Source organism: Echiichthys vipera, assembly GCF_963691815.1.
Source record: "Echiichthys vipera genome assembly, chromosome: 8".
NCBI lineage: Eukaryota > Metazoa > Chordata > Actinopteri > Perciformes > Trachinidae > Echiichthys > Echiichthys vipera.
The window spans coordinates 5,796,174-5,818,226 of NC_139833.1; the positions used below are offsets into that span (position 1 = coordinate 5,796,174).

At 42.6% G+C, this 22,053-nt stretch overlaps 1 protein-coding gene across 3 annotated transcripts in view; it reads right to left on the reverse strand.

Moving 5' to 3' along the window:
- The window catches only part of sema6cb (semaphorin 6Cb), a 170,169-nt gene that overhangs the window by 50,222 nt on the left and 97,894 nt on the right, over positions 1-22,053 (reverse strand). For all 3 annotated transcript variants that reach the window (XM_083918214.1, XM_083918212.1, XM_083918213.1), the window contains 6 exons: positions 18,502-18,616; positions 17,154-17,211; positions 12,676-12,732; positions 12,346-12,447; positions 4,099-4,189; positions 2,465-2,587 (listed from right to left, as the gene is read on the reverse strand). In XM_083918214.1, coding sequence (XP_083774340.1) covers positions 2,465-2,587; positions 4,099-4,189; positions 12,346-12,447; positions 12,676-12,732; positions 17,154-17,211; positions 18,502-18,616 — 546 coding nt within the window. The remainder of the gene's footprint in view (positions 1-2,464; positions 2,588-4,098; positions 4,190-12,345; positions 12,448-12,675; positions 12,733-17,153; positions 17,212-18,501; positions 18,617-22,053) is intronic.

A 22,053-nucleotide genomic window follows, 5' to 3' on the forward strand; every position in this document is an offset into this window, starting at 1 on the left:
TGCTCCATTTGGAAAATGGGTCTGAGAGAAAATGGTAAATGTAAGGAGGGAAAAAGAGAAGGAGAAACAAACTTCATTGTGTTCAAATAGCAGAGCTGGTCCTGGACCAGTGCTGATAAAAACCCCAAGCTCAAGTCAGAAATACAGTTATTTAAAGGGCTGAAGTTCAAATTCCATTTTATAGAATATGAATACACTGAATTTATCGCAATCATTTAATTGAGTGTAATAAAAGTGCACTATAAAAACAGGTGAAACCTACTAAAACAACAAACCGGTCGACAAAAAATTCTCATCTCATCTCATCTTCATCCGCTTATCTGGGGTCGGGTCGTGGGGGCAGCAGCTTTAGCAGGGGACCCCAAACTTCCCTTTCCCGGGCCACATTAACCAGCTCTAACTGGGGGATCCCGAGGCGTTCCCAGGCCAGTGTGGAGATCTAATCTCTCCACCTAGTTGTGGGTCTTCCCCGAGGCCTCCTCCCAGCTGGACGTGCCTGAAACACCTCCATAGGGAGGCGCCCAGGGGGCATCCTTACCAGATGATCCTGAACCACCTCAACTGGCTCCTTTCAACGCAAAGGAGCAGCGGCTCTACTCCGAGTTCCTCACGGATACTGAACTTCTCCCCCTCTCTCTAAGGGAGACTCCAGCCACCATCCTGAGAAAACACATTTCGGCCTCTTGTACCTGTGACCTCGTTCTTTTGGTCCTGACCCAGCTTTCATGACCATAGGTGAGGGTAGGAACCAAGATTGACCGGTAGATCGAGTGCTTTGCCTTCTGGCTCAGCTCTCTTTTCGTCACAAGGGTGCAGTAGAGCGAATCAATTCATTTTTCATGCAAACATAGAAGTCTTATTTGTGTCTTCTGGAAGCAATAGTCTCCAAGTGGCTTCACAAGATAAAGAACACTGGTAATGTCTTGAACTTAGAGGAAAGTAAATACATCTTTAAAGGGAGATCACAACAATGCCTCAGGATCTGGACCCTCTGTGTTCCAACGCTACATGCTCCTCTTAATGAGGACACCCAGGAAGGTAACCATGGTGTCATGATGATCGATTAAGAAAAAGAACTGGCCAATTACTTGATAATGAAAGTAATCGTAAACTACAGCCCTACATAAAACCGGGGCGTTCTGTCAACATTGGATTGTTTTTCACGGCTGTTAGAGAGAAAACACAGAAACATGATCCAAGTTACTTCAGGAATTAATGTTAATCAGTTACAGCTGACAAAATCGGAGACTGTGAACGCCGGCTAGAAACGAGAAGTCTGCCGCCTGAATGTGTTTGGACAAAAAAGGGGGCAAGGAAGGATGAAAGCTTTAAAAGGAGATTTGTTATCCTCGCATCTCAGTGAATCTCGGTATTTATTTTGGAATCTAATCCAAAATGCAATCGGCATCAGCTATCAGAGTCATTGGCCACGTTTACATGCACACATATTCTGAAGAAGGCCTTTTTCCAGTTAAAACATGGGAGATATGCAGGATTTATTCAGGTTTAAGAAGCGCTCTTTGGACACGTGTACATCCAGTAAATTAACTTTTGCCTGTTTATGACTTATGGTTAGCTGTGTGCGTTGTGCACAAACCAGCTAACCGTAACAGTCTGCAAGGCTGGGGTAGAGATACATGCTCAAAAGAAAAACCCACATTGCTAAAGGGAAGGAGAAACACACCTACTTTTAAACAATTATGAAAGACAGAAGAAGAAGAAGAAGAAGAAGAAGAAGAAGAAGAAGAAGAAGAAGAAGAAGAAGAAGAAGAAGAAGAAGAAGAAGAAGAAGAAGAAGAAGAAGAAGAAGAAGAAGAAGAAGAAGAAGAAGAAGAAGAAGAAGAAGAAGAAGAAGAAGAAGAAGAAGAAGAAGAAGAAGAAGAAGAAGAAGAATTACTCTATTTATCCCGCAACGGGGAAATTTAATTTTTTCACTCTTATTATAAATCATGTTACACACACTGGCCCCAAATACACACACATGCACAAACAGGACCTATACATGCAATTAAGGAGAGATGTCAGAGCGAGGGGGCTGCCAGTGACCGGCGGCCCGAGCAGTTGGGGGCTCGGTGCCTTGCTCAACAGCCCCTCGGCAGTGCCCAGGAGATGAACTGGCACCTCACTTAACAGGTTAGACATCGCAACACTGACCTTTACAAACAATTGGTTGAAGGAATGAAAGAGGGAGGCCTCTTGTGGAAAACTTTTAAAACTATTTTACACCTAAACATGAATATCAGTGGAATATTCATTTCCGTTAGCCATTTAAACAGCTTAGTAGTAATATTGGTTGTTTTTTTTTCAGAATAAAGGCTAAAACTGGAATTCGTAGTGCACGTAAACATTGTCATTCATAAATCAGAGATATTTCCACCAGTCCACTTCCACAACTCAACATCAGTAGTGGCACAACTGTATGTTAATGTGCAAAATATTACACTTTAAGCTGCCGGATGCTCACCTCGCAGCCATTTGGAGTCGTACTTGACCGTACGCAGAACAGGGCTACTTTCTCCCAGACTCCTGTAAATCACCGCATCGCTCGCCAAGAAGTCTGTCATGGTGGCTGAGTAGAAATCACCACCTGAGGACAAAGAAGGGGGACAAAAAACGTAATTGAGATAAATTGTCAGCGACCACAATCCCCAAGAATAACCTACTTGTTTCAAGTGTCTATTTTCGGTCACAGGCGACTTTTAATGACCTTTAAAAAGCGGCAGAGGAAAACAGATGTAGGAGAATGTGTCACGTTTAATAACACACCCCTGTGAACTTTGCATGAATGTCAGTGGAAACCTGGCAGGATTGAGTGCAGTGAACTTGAACCCCTGCATGTCCACAAAGTATCAGCTTCCTCCTCTGCTATGATTAGTGCAGAAAATCATCTCGCCACTAATCAGAGTACAGATTACACCCTGTGATCATTTGTGCACTTGTACTTAATTCGATCCTCCACAGACAGACTAGGAAGGATGTAGTAGTAGTTATAATGTATTTTAGTCGAGCATTGTGCTTGTTCCCCTATATTCTGAAATTATTTTCTCTATTTTGAAAACCATGCTGCTTCCCATTTTTCTCTGTGCAATAAGAAAATCGATAAATAGAGCTTTGAAACTCGCTTAAGTTATGTAATCCGTGACAGTGAGCATCAAGTCTGCTTGTCAAAGTTACATCATCAGTCTGAGGTCATGTTGGACCTTTCAAATCAGTCTGCATTTAAACTGCATTACCACACACAAATGAAATGATTACGATCTTATAAAAAAATGCAGAAACGTTATTAATAATCATATGCCACACATTTGATTTAGTGGTGATTTTTAAAGCAATTCTTACATTTATGGCATTTTTACACTTTTCTTTTGTAGTCTTAAAATGCTCCTACTAACAGTATGGTACACTCAAATGTAACAGTAATCCACCAGGTGTTCAATCTCTTTAATATTCAATTCTCATATATTTCTGATTAAATCCTGACCAATAACTTTATTCGGCCCAAATAAAATGATTTGCTGAGCTTCCTGCCTGTCATCCGTCGCTCTGTTTCACTTGCGCTGCTAATGCTGCATTCAAGTGTTCAACCTCCTACTAGCGAATTCGGGGTAGATCGATCTCCCCCGAATTCACCAGTAGGAGGTTCCACTTTGACAGGCATTACAGTGCACATTGACTAGTTGGTGGTCCAAAACTTCGGACTTCCCATGGCACTCGAATGCAGCATTTCTGTCAGCACACGTGTCAGGGTAACGTCAGAGGTCAGGCTTTGGTATCGATGTGAGATGTGCAAGAATGGTAAGAATTGCTTTAAGACTGTTGAATTTTTAAAAGTTGATCTCGATTGTCTCTCAGTCACCCAGCCTTTGAACTGATGCCTCACCTGAAGATTAGCCTTATTTGAATTAGTACTCACTGACTGTTACCAGTGAAAACTGAACTTTACATTACTCCAATAAACACCAGTTTAATGAAAAACATAAAAAATAAGGGCACTTTATAAAGGATGTTATGACAGATGAGCAGGTGTGGGAGTTGAACCTGTTACATGTCGGTAACAGGACAGTCTCTACAGGAACTTGGTCGCTCTGCCGTACTCACCTGCAAAAAGGCCGACGTTGGACTGGCGGGACTCGAAGGGGCATCGAGCCTGTCCCACCACCTCCTCTCCCTCCTGCTCCAGTGTGGACATCTAGGGGACAGGACACAACGACAAATGGATATTTAGTGAGGCCGTATACAGAACTGTGAAGCTAATCCAATAGATTGGATATAAAAGACAGAGTGACAGGCTGAATGCGAGGGATGCATACCAAATCAACCTGGTAATATGAAAGACAACACATGCACCATAAAGATTAGTTTTATGTGATGTACTGTGTGTGTGCGCCGGGCCATAAAACATGTGTGTGAAGTTGGGAGGTCCTGCCGGCACGAGCTGAGATGACAGTTTATCTCTCGGCCGCAGATATTTAGCGTCCATTTTCCGGCACGCCGTTAGTAAGGTTGTAAACCTCAGGTAACAGTAATAAGCGACACCCAGCAGTGTGTATGTGCATGCAGAGCGGATTCAACACCCTCTGTAGCAACAAGGTGACTCTCTAATACACACACACACACAGACACACACACACACATCACTTTAACAGTCCATTAACACACGGCCTGGTATATGATGCTACGCCGCCTGGGGTTGGACAAGGCTTTCTATTTTCATATTGCCCAGTCGTGGTTACCCGAGATCGCCAATAGCGGTGGTGGGAGTAGGAGGGGGTGGGGGGTCAGTGCTATGACATGACACAAAAAAAACACCAGCATGGACGATGAAATGTTAGTGTCAAAGAAAAACATACACAACAAAGGTAAAGCTACTGAATATACATTTATATAACAGTGTGACCATTTTATTTCAACTATTTAAACATTAGGGGCGGTCGGTGGCACAGTGGTTAGAGCAGTCCCCCCACTTAAAGAGGCTAAAGGTCCTCGAGGCAGCGACCACAAGTTCGACTCCGACCTGCAGCCTTTCCCTGCATGTCTCCCCCTCTCTCTCACCCCATAACATATCTGTGCTCGGTAATAAAAGGTTTGAAAACTGCCAAAATATACAGTATATATTGAATTGCAATGACTCATTAAGTCAAACAACAGCCTTTTGAAAGAGTGTGCATGGTGCAACAGTATCAGAGCATCACGTTTAACACCATTATCTTATCTCTAATATCTCATCTCATCTCATCTCATCTTCAACCTCTTATCCGGGGTCGGGTCACGGGGGCAGCAGCTTTAGCAGGGGACCCCAAACTTCCCTTTCCCGGGCCACATTAACCAGCTCTAACTGGGGGATCCCGAGGCGTTCCCAGGCCAGTGTGGACCTGCTCTCCACCTGGTCCTGGGTCTTCCCCGAGGCCTCCTCCCAGCTGGACGTGCCTGGAACACCTCCCTAATATTGCAAACAATAATATCCATAAAGTTAACTACTCTTATGGAGCAAAGTTTTGGTGAGCAAGCATATGGAGAACGGAGATGCCAGATTAAAAGGAAAGAGATGGCAAACTGGTTCGTAATCAAGGATCTAAATTTCACTCTTACTGATTAACGGGGCTCGGCGGGCGGACCTGCCGCTCTAAATGCACAACAGGATGCAGATTCTAGAGATGATTCTTAGAACAAATCAGTTCTGATAGCAAGTAAGTTACAATCACTTTAATATCGATGTGGGAAGAAACATTTGGGCTCCTTAAACTGTACTTTCACTGCAAACCCTGAACACAAAGCTCGTATGTGAACTGGACACAATAATGGGAACACTTACACAATCTAATCAGGGCCATTGCAGTATTACTTAATTAATAAGTACTGGCTTTTAATGGGATTTTCAAACAGCTAATCATATCAAATAAGGATTAGCATTACTGATGTTTCTGTTGTGTATGTGATGTGGTGCTTCACATCATCTTGTCCTGTGTGTTTATTATTGTATTCATTCAGATGTAAATTAGCTTGAAGCTAATTCTGGCACAAAAGAGGTATTTGACTGTTTTTGGAGAGTCCCTTTATTAACAATACTTCCTTTGGTGTTTTTGAAAATTTGTCCCAGTGGAGCTTTAAAATTAGCATAATCCTTTAACTCAGTTATTCCCAACGTGTGGGCCGTGGCCCCCTGGTGGGTTGTAACTGTACTGCATCATTTTCAATAAATAATAAAACGTAAAAGAATTTCCGATTTAATATTCATGATTAAGTATTTACATTTAAAAAAGCAATTATAACCTATCAACGTTCCGTCATGAACAAGTCTGTATCAAATGCTACGAAAAGTTATGCAGAGAAATTCAACACCCTGACGGACCGCAGGACCGGACCGGAAGTCACAACCGGAAGTGCAACACCAAAAAAAAAAAAAACAGCGTTACTTGACCAATTTGAGCCAACAAATGGTGACTGTTCCGCGTGAAAAACACTTGGTTAGGTTTAGAAAAAAGGCCATGGATTGGTTTAATACAGACGGGAATTGAACCCCACTCTCCTGTGTTTGGGGTTCAGCCACCACCCCAACCTCATCTCATCTCATCTCATCTTCATCCGCTTATCCGGGGTCGGGTCGCGGGGGCAACAGCTTTAGCAGGGGACCCCAAACTTCCCTTTCCCGGGCCACATTAACCAGCTCTAACTGGGGGATCCTGAGGCGTTCCCAGGACAGTGTGGAGATATAATCTCTCCACCTAGTCCTGGGTCTTCCCGAGGCCTCCTCCCAGCTGGACGTGCCTGGAGCACCTCCCCAGGGAGGCGCCCAGGGGGCATCCTTACTAGATGCCCGAACCACCTCAACTGGCTCCTTTCAACGCAAAGGAGCAGCGGCCCCAGCCTAACTGCCAAAATGGCAACTCAATGTCTTATACTATGTCACATGCTTTCACTATGGGGGAATACACACACAATAAATACGTGTGATGCACACAAATGACTACGCATTACTTATCGTTATATGTACGAAAACCGCGTGAGAACAGCCTGAACCAATACAACAAAGCCATCGGATTTAAATTACAGTATGCGTTCTTCATTTATGTCATTTATGTGACCTATTTTTGATCTGAAACGTATCTCATCATGTATACATCTTACATTTGTTGCTGTACATATTGGTACACATAAGAGGATGGATAATTTGCATTGAACTGTTCTGTTTATGAAACGCAACATGCTTAAGCTTGGGAGGCCCTGCTCTAACCAGATGTTTTAACTGAATGCCCCGAGACATCAGCCCCAAAACACACCAGATTCTTATTGGTTTACACCTCTGAACCTGACGCAACCCAGCACAACAGCTCTGCCCTACATATCACATCTATGAAGCTTCACTAGGAGAGAGACACGCGTGTGTGTTGTTGGTGTGATGAACTGCAGTATTTGCCGCTTTTATTGGAGCCTCTTAGCGTCAAAGGTGAGCTTTGGTTAGATTTTGGTGAAAAGTGCTTTTCACAACTCACGGCTATATGCACAGGAGTGGAAAACGACTAAGTGCTTTTAATGTGTTTTCCAGTTCGGCTTTCACAACGGGAAGCGGACACATGAGGAAAAAAGCATGAAAGAAAACGGACCAAAAAAACCTGTGACAGCAGGAAACTCACTCCCGGGGGTTTGCCTTGAACATCACAGCCAACGTCTCATTTTTGTGTCAGCTGATTTCTATGACAAATGCTGAGAAAAATAGATTTTCTTATATACTAACAAAGTTTGCAAGAGACCAACTGTATTCGTAGAAACTGAAATAAATATGCTTCATAGAACCATTCAGTCTCTAATCAGTAATCAGATTTGTGCTTCAAATATAATTCAATTCCGTTCCGAATATGAGGAATAAACAATGACTCGGTGTTTTTGTGATTAACAGACTGCAGCTTCCAGTTTGTTAATCACAAACAGACCTCACAAGTCGGAGAGATGTGAGGATTCATCAAAGCTGTGTGGTGACCGCGGGATCGTTACCCCAGTGGACAGATGAAGACAGATGGATTTGACGCTTCGAGGTTTTGTTGTACTGCAAACGCATGTCGAAGACAGCCTCTCTGTTTGTCTGCGGACCAGCTGTCTCTGCAGTCTGGTCAGTGAAGCTGTACAGTCATGGTTGGGCAGCCATTCGTGTCTTTGACCAAAACACACAGAAAACAACACAACACAGAGGCCTCTCACTCAACCCCCCCCTGTCCTCCACAGATTTTTCTATGCATTCCCAGAGACAGTTTCCCTGATATGATTTACACTTCCTCCCTCTCTCCCCAGCTGTCTGGATAGTCATCTCTTCCACTTCTTTTTTCCAGGCGAGAGAGGAGGGGGCGGCTGGGGGGGTGCAGATAGAGTTTGTGGAGGTGTTTTGTGTAAATCAGCCGCTCTGTGACAGGGAGATGATGATGATTGGATGTAGGTTGGTATGCAGTTCTTTAAAGATTGTACAGCGATCTTACCCCTGTGCATTAACCTTTGGAGACTCGGAGGTGAGCAATGAGACTGTGCAGGTTCTTTCTGACACCTGAGACATGGTTTGATCCTGGAAAGTATTGTTTATTATACCATCAGTCTATGGAGGAGCTGTATTTAGTTCATAACCCCCCAGACTACACCGCAGTGCTACGATTGGTCCAGAAATACCAGGCCCAACACGCATGAACCTGCATAGTTTCTGTTCCAGCCCAACCGGAGCTCAGACCACAGTAGCAGCTTTGGGCCTGAGCCAGATTAAAGGTTAAAGGTCACAAACACGCACCGTTACACATCCCATACATTATTTATGACATTACAAAGACTATACGGTCTGCATTTAAGAAGATAAGTAAATAAAAAGAACCTAGCGGGTCGGGCTAAATCAGATTCAAGCACAGAATCAAATGCTACGTTCACGCTGCACAATTCCGATTTTTTTGGTCAAATACGATTTTTTTGTCTGTTTGTTTGTTCACATTACGTCTTTAAAGACCCTGAACACCCACACAGGTGTTTTCAGTAATTCTGGCTGATTAGACCTCTGCTTTGGTTGAAGGTGGGCGGAGCTTTGATGAGAATTTGATGGGAATCGACCACTAAGAATGATAAAGGTGCACTTGTCCCGCCTTAACAGGTAAAACAAAGCTAACAGGAGACTAGGAAAGATGACAATCAATCACAGTACACACACCCACACAGTCCTGAGAAGAGGTCTACTCAACAAGTTAACTGAAAACACCTGTGTGGGTGTTCAGGGGCTTTAAATGTGGCCTGTCTGTGTGAACAGCTCACACTCCTGAAGGGACCCGCATGAGCAGTTGATCATTGATGACATCACTTCAACGGTGTTTCCAGAAGCGAACATGGCAACGACAATCAGTATTGTAGGACTTTATGGCTCAATATAAAACTAGAACAAGATAGAAAACTTCACCATCCCTCCATTGCCGCCTGCTTCACTGCTGTCCTCCATGTTTGTTTTGATCCAGTTCCTGGCTCCCGCTTTTTTTTCTCCTATCAACTTTATTTGTCCTTTACATAACAGTGCAGCGCGGGTCAGAGTGACGTCAAAGTCACATTAAATGGGACCTGGCGGTTCAGATTGCATTAAAAAAAATTCGATACGTCTCCGATTCAGTAGAGCATTTAAAAGTCGCCTGACTCTGATTCAAAAATGTCAGATTCAATGGGACCCGTGCTGTTCACACTGTCAAAAGGAAATCAGACATGGGTCACATATGAGCAAAAAAACACGATTCAGGTCACATGGAACTGCAGCGTGAACGTAACCATAGCTCTTCTAAACTGGGAAATAACTCAACATGCTGAAATATTGACGTATGGTTTAACTGAGCAGTCGCTTAAACCCTCCCCCCAAAAAGAGACTGTCCAATCACAGCTTAGCAGCCATAACTAGGCGGTTAGAAAATGTCACAGAGTGTATTTAAAGTTAAACATTTACTGTTGTTTAGATTTGTTTTTAAAGGCCACTTCATCTGATTAATTTTGTTTGTTCTTAAATGATATTTTTCTCTATCATTCTTCATCTTAATTGTATTACTGTGTTCTTGTTTTGGGCAGTGTTCAATGGAAAACTTAATTGGTTGTGACAGGCAAGACAAAACTTACATTATCATTAATTCAGAGGTTATCTCCGAGTTGAGTGCCAACAATACAAACATAACATCTACTATTGCCTTTTTTGTTTTGATATCCACTGTTGGAAATCATGCTAATCCCGTTTCACTGAGCACATCTTTAAATGATTCTGTGCATTTGCTGGGCACTTAAAAAGAAACCACAGAAGGACCCTGGGACTTCACCCGTGCTGACTCCTTGATATAAACCACTCGGTTAGTTCACAGATCAGCGCACTGGAAAAAAGAAAGAAAAAAGAAAAACCCAGTGAAATGTAAAGTCTTGAGTTATTCAGCTCCCTTTTGGATTTCATTCTCCCCCACGCTGCTAGATTTACGGTCCGCACCGTAGGACTTGTGCTCCATCCTCCTCTAATGGCCCGCTGTGAATCACAGTCCAAGCCTGTGATGTCACCTCTGAGGCTCCACCGCAATGTCACGTTGGGTTTTTACTCAACAGACGTCAAAGTGTAACGGCTTTACTTTTCCATTGTCCTTAAATGAATGTATCTTTGCCTGTTCTGAAGCACAATGTTTTCACTTAGGCAGCAGTTCTCAGCGCTGTTGGAGACGAGATGCAGCCGAGACACTCGTCTACCGGCTCCTGACCCTGCTCTCCTTTCCCATCCGTCTATTCCGCTCCTCACTTTCTTCCTCACATCTCATCTCCTCCCTGTGCTTTGTTGTTTCAGAGGTGTGTGTTGTAATATCGCCTTCATCAGCATATCTTGTGTTCTGTCAACAGATTGCTTCGTCTCCGCCTTGTTGAGTCAACATATTATTGCACCAACGTGAAATACAAATATGGCTCCTTTCACAGTGAGGGGTATGTGCTCAGTACATATGCCGCTGAGAGTAAATTGTTTGGATGGCTGTTTGGTGTCTTGTCCACGTGTGACCTGATTGTTCAGACCTCCCTTTTTATGCATTTAATAATCTCCCAGTTATTTTGAAATGTGCTGCTGCAGTTTGACCTCACAGCTGTTTGTTGTACCATCATTGAAAGCACATATTGAAGTGCTGGCTGCCAGACTTCTTTTACAGCTGATAAATATTGCATTCAACCTGGCATGACCAGTCTCTGCAGCACTGTTTGTGTAGGTGTTATTTCAGAGCAGATGTCCTTTTCCATGTGGTGTTACCATTATTTTATCTACTGTCCGGCAGTGATGCATGGATTGCAGAAATGTCTGTGGGCGACGCGTCGATCGGGGCCCGGGTTAATAAAAAATGAACATTCTTAATAACAGAGGATGGTTGAAATAATTCATCATGGAGGAAAATATTAATTACATTCTATAAAATGTGAAAACAGAAAACAGAGCGCAGTTGCTGTCCACTGCTGGTATCAGGCAAAGGTGTAGAGAGAGACGGCGTGTGCGCATTTACTCACCAGGAACAACAGCTTCATTGGTTATTTTAGAAACAAAAAGTTTAGTCGTGCGTCCTCTGTCAAGTTTATAACTATGATTTAAGAGTACACACAGATTTGGATGCCTTCAGAGCCGATCCGTGCATCTCTACTGTCTGGGCTCTAGCAGCTAAGCACAGGTGAAACTGATGGACTGAAATGGTCGGTGTATTAGCAGACGTGTAACATGAAATTGCAGTGCAGTATGAGTGCATTATTAAACTGTTATGTTTATGTTTTTGTTTATATATATATTTTATCTATTTCACTTGAGATTTTCTGTTATAATCATAATTAATATTATCAGGTTGACTGTTTAAATGACCTATTTTATTCTCATCAGATTATGTGATAAATGTTTTTTCTGGCTTTGTTGTCAGATTTCTTTTATTTTCCAATAATGACATTATGACATTTCACCTCATGTTTGTGCTCATTTAAATGTAAATAAACAAACTGTAAAATATCCATCCTCACCTACTGTGTATGTGATGTATCTATATACACATGTTATATTATATAATTACATCAGCATGTGTCCCGGTCTGAATGTGTAACACTGTGACTTCAAGCAGCATTTTGTAGATTTCACTGATGTATAAAACATCTGCGCTGCGTGACCCAGTGTGGCTCTCTCGCAGAAAGTCAGCGTGGTGCTGATGTGATGTGTGTTTAGTTTTCAGTTTGTCATTTCTGTTAGCAACTTAAATAATGGGGTACAACTGAAGCAGCACAAACACGTCTCATATCAGCTCATACCCAAACACCATCTCTTATCTGTAATTGATGCCGGGAAGCAGCGGTGCAGTATCTTACCTTATAGTTACGGCAGGTGGGGTTGAAGGCGTTGGTGCCGCAGGCGAAAAGCGTCTCGTCGTTACGCGGCACCAGCACTTTGATGTAGTTGTAACATTCGTCCTGTCAGGTGGAAAACAGCTTGATGTTATTCTACATTAGGGACCCGGTCCATGTTGGCTACTGGCACGGCAACGACAGAATCAAAGCAGGTTTTGTAGCAGGTAAAGAGTGCATTTTATATTGGCACGCACACACACGCACGCACTCACGCACGAATGGAGAGAGAAATAAAAGCACAAACAGAGAGAGGAAGATGTGTACTGTACGTGTCTGAAAGATAATACTCACACTGTTTTTTCCTCGTACAGTGCACTTCTCCACATCCTTCGTCTTCCAAGTCAGTTTCTGAAAAATGGAAAAGACAGCCAACTGTCAGCTCGCAGACAAGCTGTTTCTCACCATTCCAGCTTTTGTTGCTCTCAATCGTTCAAGTGCTATTACGAGACAGCTGTGATGAAAATCTCATTAACTTCAATAAACTGTCGCGGAAAAAACAAACAAGCGGGGAATATCAGGGATATCAGCTCGTCAGTGGGCAGCTAAACATTGCCGTTCCCTCGGTGATAAAAATCACTAGAAAATAAGTCTAAATATGTGGGAACACACACACGCTGGAATCAGAGGATGTTTGCATCCCTTCACCGTCTATATGAGCAACAGCCAATTGGCCTCAATTAACCTCCTGGCCGAAAGCTCTGCCCTTCGTCTTCACAAACACCAACACACTTTCTGTATCAGCACTGGTTGTCCAGTGGGCTGTTATGGAGAGAGATCTATCAACTCGTTAACAAGCTCTGCCTAGCTGAAGGTTTAATGTGCTCCCTTCTTGTCGGAGAATTTAAAGACCAGAATTTTCTCAGCGCTCATAAATAAGACAGAGGATGCTGGCAGTTGTGTACACTTCTCCCAAGTCATTCTTTGTCAACCGTCCTGACAGTGTTTGAGCAGACAGGAGCTTGATGTCTCACTCAGTGACATATCAACACTTGGGTACTATGGGACAGTCTCTCCAAGGAGTAGCAGGGCAGCGTGACTGAGATCTGCTCTGGGTCTTTTTGTCTGCAGTCTTAGGGCCCGTCCACACGGAGACACGTTTTCCTGTAACTGCACAACTTTAGTATCGTTTTGGCCGACCATCCACACGCAGCCAGCATTATCTGAGCCTGAAAACAGGATCTTTTGAAACCGGGTCCCAGAGTGGGTAGCCCCCCATGGCATACTTTGGATACTTTGTTAAACAATGCAGTCATCGCCCCACCTCAGTGCTGCTGCATGAGAGCAGAGAAACGGACCCATAGACTGTTTACTGAACTGGACTCTGAGCCACACGCCTGCTCTCCCTTTTCCCTGATGCTCCGAATAAGACGCTAAATTGGTCGCTAGTCTCTTTTTATAAATAAAGTCGCTAAGAAGGTCTGAAAAGTCTCAAAATCTAGTGAGAAAGTGCACGCTTATGAGGGCTTCGGGGCGGGGAAGGGGCTCACAGCAGCACCCTCTGCTCGTTGAGGACACTAACTGCAGAGTGATTCATGCAACAGAGTCCAAAACACCACAAAAGTCTCCAATAACACCAGAAACAGTGGACGGATTTCTCACTAGGATAGAGGAGAATTTGCGAAGTCGCCTGATTTGGCAAGAAACTCTTCAGTGTTTGTATTCTACACAGCGTCTCCCCATCTGCGGCACATGCAGGCCTGGCATGGGTACTACAACGTTTAGGGTCGGTGTCACTGGCTTCAGATGTTACGCAGATATTTCCTGAGTCGAGGCCGTGTGGATGGAAAACTTTTTAAGAACGACAGAGAAAATAAAAAAGGATGTTTTCGATCGTGTGGTAGTGCCCTTAGCTTGAGTGCACTTGCTTTTAAAGCCAATTGTGAGTCGAAGGTCTCTTTTTTGAATGACGACTCTTTCTTTCTCCATCGAAAGTTACAATATGAACTATACCTGTCAACTTTTCCTCAGATGGTCCACCTTTATTTTCATTTTAAATGTAGAAAATAAACTTTTGTACAAATGCATACTTTTAATCACCTTCTTAGCATTGAGCCTGCAGAGGATATTTTCACACAGTTTGATATGAACATGAGATTTTTTATTTAATTACTCTGTATAAATATCTTTAAATCTAATTTATTTTACAGTATGGCTAATTAGTCTGTCGGGCGATTACTGCCATTTAATGCTGATGCATACACTTGAAAAGCTGATTAACAAAAGAATTGAAAAAGCCTCGTCAGTGTGGCTACTGTTGAAGGAAGTTACGACATGATATCGACATTATATATCCACCCCTGGCCGTCCTGCTCTCTTAATATTGATAATCCCATATCAGTCGAGAACCAACCCCCGCCAAAAAAAAAGACAAGGATGAGTCCAAGTCCTATTCCTTGGATGCTGAAAGGTACAAAGCTGGAGAGACTTGTACATTTCTCTCTCTCTTTCCTTTTTCTTGGCTGTTTGGGTCTTAAATTCGTCTCAAGGTGTTCTCAACAACAACCTTGCAATAAGCCACCCTGTGGTATAATACATTTCGATGCCTTACTGGAGCCGAGGGGTCACTGCTCCTGGACCATAAGTCCCTGAAAAACAATTTGTCCCACAGGCCCCTTGTATTCTTGTTCTCAAGCTGGTTTTCCATTTTATCGGATGTTTTTCAGTCCAGCAGCCACAGCAGAAACTACTTCGGAGAGGTGAATGCAATCTAACTGCTGTGTACACCCGGAAACTAGGAGCGGATGAAGGGGAGAAACACATTTTAATTGTGAAGGGCTTCCTGCTTTACACCTTAGGACCAACATTTTTGGTTTCCTCTGCATATGATGGACGCATTTAGACTTAGGCTGGCAATATTTGACAATGTTTTTTTATACATTTTATTGAGTGAGTGTTGTGCTTTTATCACTGTACATGTTGTAAGCTTTTTGTTAGCTGTGTAGTCAACCCTTCATGTTAATGTAGCATTAAGCTAGCAACCTAGCTAATGTGTTGTAATGTCGTTTATGAGAAAAACCCAGAGGCAATGCTTGGAAGTGCTGGAAGGAAACGTTCCCTAGAACCCCGTCAGAGCCAGAAATAAACACTATGTGGACACAAGCCCTTATCTGCAAACGTTGCACATCTTTTGTCTGTCTGATACATTTTTGGCAAAACACAAATTTTATATTCAAGCTCAGTCGGAACAGTGGAGACTAACTTATCAATCATTTTCTGAGTGGGAAACAATTTCTTTTTTCATCCTTGATTTAAAGCCAGTGCTTCGCCCTCCAGGTTCATGCACGGGACATCTCCAGTGTGACTTTGTGAAGATCTGACACGATTCAGTAGGAGTCAGCATTATGGAAATGGACCCTGCCTCGTCCACGCTTGATTTGGTTTACTAATAATTACTATGGCCACCCGAGCCCGGAGAGATCGGTGAAGGGGAGAATGTGAATGAGTGCCCGGTGTGAAAAATGAAGGCGTAAAAATGAGCCAATGTGAAGGAATGCATCTGTAATGAAGAGGCACCATTTTCTGGTGATATGAGTCAGTCACAGACACAGATTAAGAAGCAGAAGATGGGTACAGTTTTCAATAATATCCCAGTCAGTCCGTGCTGTCACACTGGAGGTGGAGAAGGTCTGGGTAAATGGCTAAAAGCTGCATCATATACATTCAATATCTGGGCCCTCATATAAGATGGATTGACGTGCTGCTCAAAAGTTCCCATTTCTTTGAGCCACAGTCTGCGCCCAAATCAATATCTGAGATCTCCTTGACAGATAGAGTGTTGGCCTTATCAGAATGAATATCTGTGTTTAGCACTAATCTAAATACGAGCAAACAAAAGTCCGGGCCTTGGAGGGCTTTTATTTAAGTGCAATCATGTTTGACAAATGAGATTCAGATAGGAAGGAGCGTGGCACTTCAAAAGCGACGAGAGGCCCCGCTCCACTTGTATTGGATATATGTCTGAAGAGAGATTGCTTAATACTTGAGTGAAAAGGCAGGCAAGGGTAGAAAGGAAAATAATGAGATACAAACATTTCGAGAGGTTTTCCTGTAAAAACACACAGCAAGCACACAGAGCGGTTCGGAAAATACGGGAACTCGTCTGAGGAACGCCGCCTTGCATCAAAACTTCCTTTGAAAAAAGTCAAGATCTATGTATCAACAAAAATATTACGTTTGAGCAGCAAAACCGCACCTTCACTTATGTACAAGAAGGCGGTGTTGGACAAGACGCGAAGAGATTATAAATTGTGGCGATGTGAGAGTTAATGAATTGGCGTTCTCTGAATTTGTCTGATGATTTTGGCGTCGGCCCTTAGTGACAAAAGTTCCTGAATATTTGACTATTTTGTTGCCCTCTTTTTGTGACCTTCTTCTTCGCCATGACATGTTTGTTTTGCAGCAAATATATATCAACACGCCCCTTTCATTCACTGCAAATGCACCAGAGAATGAGAGGTTTAGAGCTCACTCTGAGATTATCCGGTCTTTGTACTACGGAGCCGGTAAACTGCAAACTGTAAACGGTTTGATATTTGTGGTCTCACATACAGCCCCGCTGGGTAATGTATAGATCATTTCACGTTGGCTGTGCATGTGTGGAAGGGGCTTTGGATATTAGTTTTTATATAATTATATTTTAAATAATGTTCAGTAAAAACATGGATATGGACTCAAACACATAAAAGGACATGTTGTATGTTAGACATTGAAACAGAGGTGACTCTGAATGGCAACACCAGGACATTTGGATTGTGGACAGACTTTCCTACCTGCTGTGGGATTATCTGCTCAGATGAAGTGGCAAGATTGACGGCGAAGACATGGTCCCTGCAGGAGACAGAGTCAAGACACCATTAGTGAGGCCATCTCCGCATGCTTTTTGTCAGCCTTGACACTTTTTCAATGCAAAGCTCCATAAGCCTCTGATCCAACCATTTCGCCAAAACCTGCTTTCCAAAATATGCTTCAAAAGGACTGATCGAAGCTGTTCCACAACAAAGGGTGGAAGGTGGATTAACAGGCGAAGTTTGAAGGCTTTTCAACTTCAGAAAAAGGTTTTCCAACACCAGAAGTTTCCCAACTATCGACATAAGCCATATGAATCACTTTGAGAAGTGAGGCATGCACTTTGTTGCATGCAGCTGTGGAAAATATTAAGTCCATTTAGGTACATTAGGAATCTCCATAGTTTTTCAGACGGGGTTCTTGGCAGCGAGAGCACTGCAGTTTGAGACGGAGCCAAACACTGTAACAGAATTTATTATGCACAATGGAAACTAGGTAGAGGAGGTGCCACCTGGTACTTTTTAGATAATTAACCTACGACATCTTGATCGAGAGGGGAGCAATGTGCAATTAGGCTAAGAGATAAGAAACACTTTGGAGGTTCGGCCAAATCTGCAAACGTGAAAAGTTGAGTGTGGAGGTGCTTCTTGGGATATCGCACACGGTGCATTCAAGTCTGACTCGTCCGAAGCAGTTTTTTACGAAAAGCCAGAATTACTGATGAGCCTTTTGGAAGTTTTACATTAAAAAATGACTCTGAAATTGTGGTTTCTTATGATCTTTCCTGTTGACATAATGATTTTTTACCTCCCTGCTTATGCCGTTGAGCATTTTGTTAAGGTTTCTCCTCTTGCCCGGCTTTCCGTGGGAATGAGAACTGAATTGACTTTGTTTGATTTACTTTACTGGTTAAATAAAGATTAAACAACCCACTAAACCACATTGTTTTATGCAATCAAATAGATACTTCAAGCTCTGCTGAAGCTATGTAAGAAGTCAATTAATAAAGTTTTGGTTCTTGGAAACTCTTGGAAGAGGACTAAACAACTAGAAAGAATAATCCAAAGACTGATAAGGAGGGAACAAATGTCATTGGAGCCTTTGTGCAAACATGCATATGTATTCATCAGACTTGCTGACAGTGTACATTATTAGCCATCAGTTATCATAATGTTTAAACTTTAAAATGAAGGTAACAAAGAACGAAATTCATAGTATTGACAGCCAAAAGTATTGTGTGGGCACAGATTTGTACTCTCCGTAAACACCGTAAAACAAAGCCACATCAGATCCTACTAATGTTAAACAGGCAGGTGAGTGGTGAGGACTGACCGGGCAGCGATGTAGAGCATGCGGTTGATCCTCAGCATCCTCTGGAAGTCCAGGCCCAGGCGGACGGTGTCATTGTCCGACATGAGTCCCTGGAAGCTGGGATAGAGGTAGGAGGCTGCGTGGGTGAAGAGATGGAGAGAAAAAAAAAAGAAAATGTTCAAATATTCACAATAACAAAAGAAACCAGCTAACTGCTGTAGTTAAGCCTCTCAGCAGAGGTCCGAAAACACGAGACTGACATAAAGCATCCTCTTGAAGTCTTGTTAAGAATCTTTTTTTAAAAGAAACTGGGAAAGACAGAACAAAAGTCAAACTAGACTTTTGTTGAAAGAAAAATTATAATATTTGCACACTGCTCACAATGCTGGCCGGCTTTTTAAAACATGTCATTCATTCTTAGTTGTCATACGTCCGTGCTTTTACAAACAGCTCTTTTTCATAGTTTCAGATTTGTAAAGAGACAAAAGGAAACATCTATCCGTAACATCCGAAAAACATTACACCATTGCAGTTTCAGAAACACTAAGCTGTGGTTATATTACCATTTGGCATACTGTGCCAAAAATCTCGAGCATACACTGTATGCTAATGTGCACTTGTGTAGGTGGATGAGCAGGGGGAAAAATAGCATTAAAAGTTGTAAATTAGCCGCTCGTGTCACAGAAGTCAATCTGATTTAAATAAAAACGACCCCTGGTGAGGACACGGAAACAAATCCAAACCGTCTCGATGGAAAATGTCTGTAGTATGTCTATATTTAAATAGTGCTTGTCTTACTGTGAGGTCGTTACGGTTCAACTCGGTGTGGTCACGGATGCATCTGACCAAACCGCCCTGAAAAACCTCTATGGCCGAAAACACCACACAGTTACAAGAGACTTGACTATGAAATATGTGTTACTGCAATCAGGATACGGTTCATTCAGTTCACAAATCACTGGACGCCAGGTGCGTGCACACTAAATAAATCAGTGGACTGTTTAATCACGCCGATTAATGCCGTTTTTAGATGCGGACGATAACAGCGTTAAATAAATGTTTCCTTAAATTCAGCAATTTTGTGCCTCATTTGTTATTATTATAAATGGTTTAATTTTATCTGTATTTTATGTGCATAAAAACCTGCAAGAACTTGATATTGGCATTATAAACCGTCTGACTGCTCTCTACATATCGACACTGGCTCGTTAAAAAACAAACATGTTGGTCGAGCGCTAATTCTCGCATAAAGAAAAAGATGCGTGTGTGCAGCAACATGCGATCTGAGAGCTAACATGAAGTGGATGCAAAGAGAGAGAAAGGAGTAATGGTAATGAAGGTAATGTTTCACTACGGCTGATTTTCATCTTTCTTTCTCCTGCATTTTAATTTCATCTTGCCCTTTTCTACTCCGGTGGACTTACTCACCAGAGGGAAACATAAATCTAAACAATGAGAGACAGTGTCCAGCACTTAAACAGCAGAATGACAGTAGACGGACATGTCTCGCGTACGTTCAATGGAAATAAAAGGATGCTCCAGGCGGAAATAAAATTAGCGTGATCGATACTGACATCGGGCTGTCTTCCACATCACAGAGACTTCCCCTGCGGTTTCCTTTGTCTTTTACAAAGCAAAGATTCAGCTCAAGGCCATGGCGCTCTGGATCTGTAAAGTACTGTATTAAGAGCCCTCTGGCCTCCCATCTGACCTGGGCTGCTGCTGAATTAGCAATCCCCGGCAGAAATGCACCACAATCGGAAACAAGTCTCTCTATGGGGAGCCGTGTGTTCCCCTAACCGCTGGTCTCAAATCGACTGTTCAAAGATTTAAATGCCTAATGTCTGGCTGAGCGCTGGACCTTGCTGTTTTCTGTCTGGTGAAAAGACTCCCATCGGCCCCGCCGAGCTCGCCTTCCCCCTGGCAAATGAGGACTTTCTAATTACTCTTCAGCACTTTCCCTATCCTCTAAAGCTCCAGGGCAGCTGGGGCACAGCTCAAGGCAAAATCCAGGGGAGGATGATGCTGCTGGCCGGAGTTATGCAAGATCACTGCATCTGGAAGCGCACGTGTGATGCTGGCAAAAGCCTGAATCACACCAGAATCGTTCATCCTCAGGCTGCACTCAGACCTCACTAATCTGCAACTATTTCAGTTATTCAATAATCATTTGGGTCATTTCCAACAATAAACACCAAGAAGTCCTAGTCTTTAATTATAGTAAAAAAAGAACATAGTTATTTAAGTAAGTTTTCATCAAGAAAATGATCTGAAGATTAAGCAATAATGAAAATAAACAGTTAATTGATGTCAGTGATCGATATCTTTTAAAAAGGTATCGACCAAAATAACACAGTACCAGGTATTATCAACATTTCTCCAATCAAATGCTCCCTGTATTCCATCCTTTTTGTGCCCACATCAAGAAAAATAAATACCATTTGTTTGGTTTTGCCCGCAGCCAATCACCACCGTCTGTCAATTTAGCACGCCGTGGGATTGTCCCACTACCATGACATCAATTTTTCCCCCCGCAGATTTAGGTATTCAACTTTAGCCTGTAACTATATTTAAGCTCTACTTCTAATGAAACATTGGAATAAATGTTAAACAACTTTTAATGCAGCCTTTATTAAATAATGATGTTTTTATTATTTGTTTTTTTTAAAAGAGATCATTTCTTTGGCAGTTTTCAAGCCTTTTATTATATATAACAGAAAGGAATTGGGGTGAGAGAGAGGGGGAGACATGCAGCAAAGGGCCGCAGGTCAGAGTTGAATCTGCGGCCGCCGCCTTGAGGGCCTTCAGCCTCTTAACATGGTGACTGCTCTAACCACTGTACCACCGGCCGCTCTGTATTATATAATGTTTAACACATATTTTAAAATTATGTTATTATGAAGGCAGTTGACGTTCTTTAACCGGACCCGGCTATGAGCATCTGTGTTGGACTTACAGCAATATACTATACTAAGGTCACACTCACACTGTCCATCCGTACCGTGCCCAAGAGGTGGGCTTTTGTAAGCGCTTTTGCACATGTACGAGCACGAGCACAAGGCCTACGGCGGCTCTGACGTCATTTTACGTGCGCCTGTTCGGACATGGAAAAAAAGGACAGACCATGCGCGGACATTTAAAACAACGGCGGCGAAAGGTTCACGTTGGTGTGATGCAGAGGTGGAGTGTTTACTGCAGATTTGGTCGATGAAAATATTCAAAAACAGTCGACAAGACGCACAAAAACTCAGAGGTCTACGGAAAGATTTGTAAACAAAGCGACGCATCGCGATGACGGTACGAACGGACAGTGTGAGTGCGCCCTAATAGATTTGCATCTACATAATAAACAGTGTGTAAAGGACAGAGTCAGAATGTTTACCCATTTCATAGGTTGAGAATGGCATGATTTCAATAAGTGGAATGAATTCACTATTCAAAAGAAAAAGAAAAACACAGAGTAGATGAGATGGACCATCGTGTGTTAAAACCCTCCAAAAAGAAGCTCTTTAGTGTTGGTGTGAGTGGAAAACTTTTAGTGTCCTGATATGGTCTAAATCAAAAGTTCATGTT